The sequence below is a fragment of the Bos javanicus genome, chromosome 15 (assembly GCF_032452875.1).
Source record: "Bos javanicus breed banteng chromosome 15, ARS-OSU_banteng_1.0, whole genome shotgun sequence".
Classification (NCBI taxonomy): Eukaryota; Metazoa; Chordata; class Mammalia; order Artiodactyla; family Bovidae; genus Bos; species Bos javanicus.
The window spans coordinates 78,497,254-78,500,259 of NC_083882.1; the positions used below are offsets into that span (position 1 = coordinate 78,497,254).

Here is a 3,006-nt window from a genome sequence, read left to right on the forward strand (position 1 = left end):
TGCTGGCTGTGAACAGGAATCCAAAAGGTAAATTTATAACAGTTAATAGTAGATGCCAGATTTTTCAGTTGTGTAAATTTATTTACTATGTATGAAATTGCAAACTTGGATTTATAAGAGTTGAAAAGTTGAAAACCTTTTCCTGGAATCACAAGAGTTTTGAAGTGAACTAGTTTAAAATTCAATTTTTCTCACTGAAAAATGTATGATTTTGAGAAAATCAAATATTATAAGCCTGTTTCTTTAAAAAATTAAGTTAATATTTCTTACTGTGAAGACTACATTTTATACATTAATATGATTTTATAGGAGAAGCAACTAAACAGCAGTAGCAGCAGTGATTTTATAAGTGCAGAGAGTACATGCATTTATATATATGGAGATATGAAACATTAGTGTAAGCATGGAGATTTGTGTATCCCTACTGCTACTGCTACGGCTAAGTCACTTCAGTCATGTCCGACTCTGTGCGACCCCATAGATGGCAGCCCACCAGGCTCCCCCATCCCTGGGATTCTCCAGGCAAGAACACTGGAATGGGTTGCCATTTCCTTCTCCAATGCATGAAAGTGAAAAGTGAAAATTGAAAGTGAAGTCGCTCAGTCGTGTCCGACTCTTAGCGACCCCATGGACTACAGCCTATCAGGCTCCTCCATCCATGGGATTTTCCCATGGATGTACTGGAGTGGGGTGCCATTTAAGTCATATCCAAATCTTTGCCACCCCACGGACTGTAGGCCACTAGGCTCCTCTGTCCGTTGGATTTCCCAGGCAAGAATATTGGGGTGGGTTGCCCTTTCCTTCTCCAAGGGATCTTCCCAACCCAGGAGTTGAACCCTTGTCTCCTGCTTGGAGGGAGATTCTTTACCACTGAGCCATCTGAGAAGTCCAAACACAGAGATGACATCTAACATATAGTTTGGCATAAAAATGATAAATATTCTTACAATGTTAATAATTCCTTTTATTAGACTATTCTCTACCACATAATGAGATGGAGAACATTTAGGAAGGAATAGGTTAATTGTGGAATATTGAAAATGTATTTAATAAATATGATTAAAATTTATTTTAATAAATATTAAATTGATATCTGTTTGGATATGTCAATTAGATAGTTGCATACACATGCTTATTCCTAAATTTTCCACTTTGAATGTGTAAGTTACCTTAAGTGATTCTTTACTTAAATATTTCACTTTGGTGATTTTATACCTGGTTCATCTTTTCGTGGAATTCCCTATTTATCCACTATTATCTTACTTTTCCTATAAAACTCAGCTGAAGTATTGTTTTCTTTGAGAAACCTTCCCAGATCCAGAGTTGATTATAGATATTCTGGAAATGTGAACCCTTATCCATGAATATGTTTGTAGTGACACTTATGAAATTAGTTGGTATGGTCTGACCCCTCATTATACATCTAATCACTGAGAATAGGGAAGCATTCTTGTTTAACTTTATGATCCTAATGTCAGGTTTAACACATTGAGTGAATAAAGTACATTAAGCTTATAAGCCATGTAAAGGTATTTTTAATTTTTTGATTTGATTTCTAGGTAAACTGTTCCTCATATCTGAAGTCAGCACCTATAAGGAATAGATGGAACCAAGAAGCAATGTGACTCACTTTGTCCTCCTGGGCCTCACACAGAATCCCAAGGAGCAGAAAGTCCTTTTTGTTATGTTCTTGTTCTTCTACATTTTGACCATGTTGGGCAACATGCTTATTGTGGTGACTGTAACATTTAGTAAGACCCTGAACTCACCGATGTACTTTTTTCTTGCTAGCTTATCATTTATGGATGTCATTTATTCCTCATCTATTTCTCCCAAACTGATTTCAAGCTTGTTTGTGGGGAAAAATACCATATCCTTCCGATCCTGTATGACCCAGCTCTTTACAGAGCATTTCTTTGGTGGATCAGAGGTCTTCCTTCTGCTGGTGATGGCCTATGACCGCTATATGGCCATCTGCAAGCCCTTGCATTACTTGGTGATCATGAGGCAATGGGTGTGTGTTGTGCTGCTGGTGGTGTCCTGGGTTGGAGGTTTTCTGCACTCAATTGTTCAACTTAGCATTATTTTTGGGCTCCCATTCTGTGGCCCCAATATCATTGATCATTTTTTCTGTGACATGTACCCTCTATTGAAACTCGTCTGTACTGACACTTATGTCATTGGCCTCTTAGTAGCGGCAAATGGAGGACTAATCTGCACTATAGTGTTTCTGCTCTTGCTCGTCTCCTATGGAGTCATCCTGCACTCTCTGAAGAACCTGAGTCAGGAGGGGAGGCGGAAAGCCCTCCAGACTTGTGGTTCCCACATCACTGTGGTTGTCTGCTTCTTTGTTCCCTGCATTTTCATGTATGTGAGACCTGCTAAGACCTTCCCTATTGACAAATCATTAAGTGTATTTTATACAGTCATAACCCCCATGCTGAATCCATTAATCTACACTCTGAGAAACTCCGAGATGACAAATGCCATGAATAAGCTTTGGAGAAGGAACACGGCATTTTATGGTAAAAAAGTGCATCATCCACCATGAAGGGGGTCATTTGACATCAGAGACCACTTCCTCGGAATTCAGTAGCTTTCTCAAATCTGATGCTGATTTCTTTTTCTTCAAAGAATTTATAATTATAATACAAAAAGTTATACTATAACCATACAACTGTGCTGTTAATAACATGAATAGTTCCTCTCCATGGTAGAATGTAAGGTCTGTAATATTTTGTTATCACTGTACCTGGAAAGATGTAAGGCTTATATTGAAGGAGACAATATCATGTAACAGATTAGTGAGGAAATTTTATATAGTTACACCAATTTTTAACCAATTTATGCATTTTTTCTTTTTTAATTTTTTTGAGACAGTATTTATTTTTAGTTAGATTCTTGTCTTTTAAGTTATTCTTTTTATTATGCTATTTAAAGTATTTAATGCTATATACTCTGTGTTCTTTATAAAATTTCAGTTGCATTATACATAAAACTTTCATG

General features: G+C 37.0%; 1 protein-coding gene across 1 annotated transcript; it reads left to right on the plus strand.

The window, feature by feature from the left end:
- The first annotated feature begins 1,572 nt into the window (after window positions 1-1,572).
- On the plus strand, window positions 1,573-2,551 carry LOC133261417 (olfactory receptor 4A47). Its single transcript, XM_061439899.1, has one exon. The coding sequence runs from the start codon at window positions 1,604-1,606 to the stop codon at window positions 2,549-2,551; it is 948 nt and encodes a 315-aa protein (XP_061295883.1). The 5' UTR covers window positions 1,573-1,603.
- The last annotated feature ends 455 nt before the right edge of the window (window positions 2,552-3,006 follow it).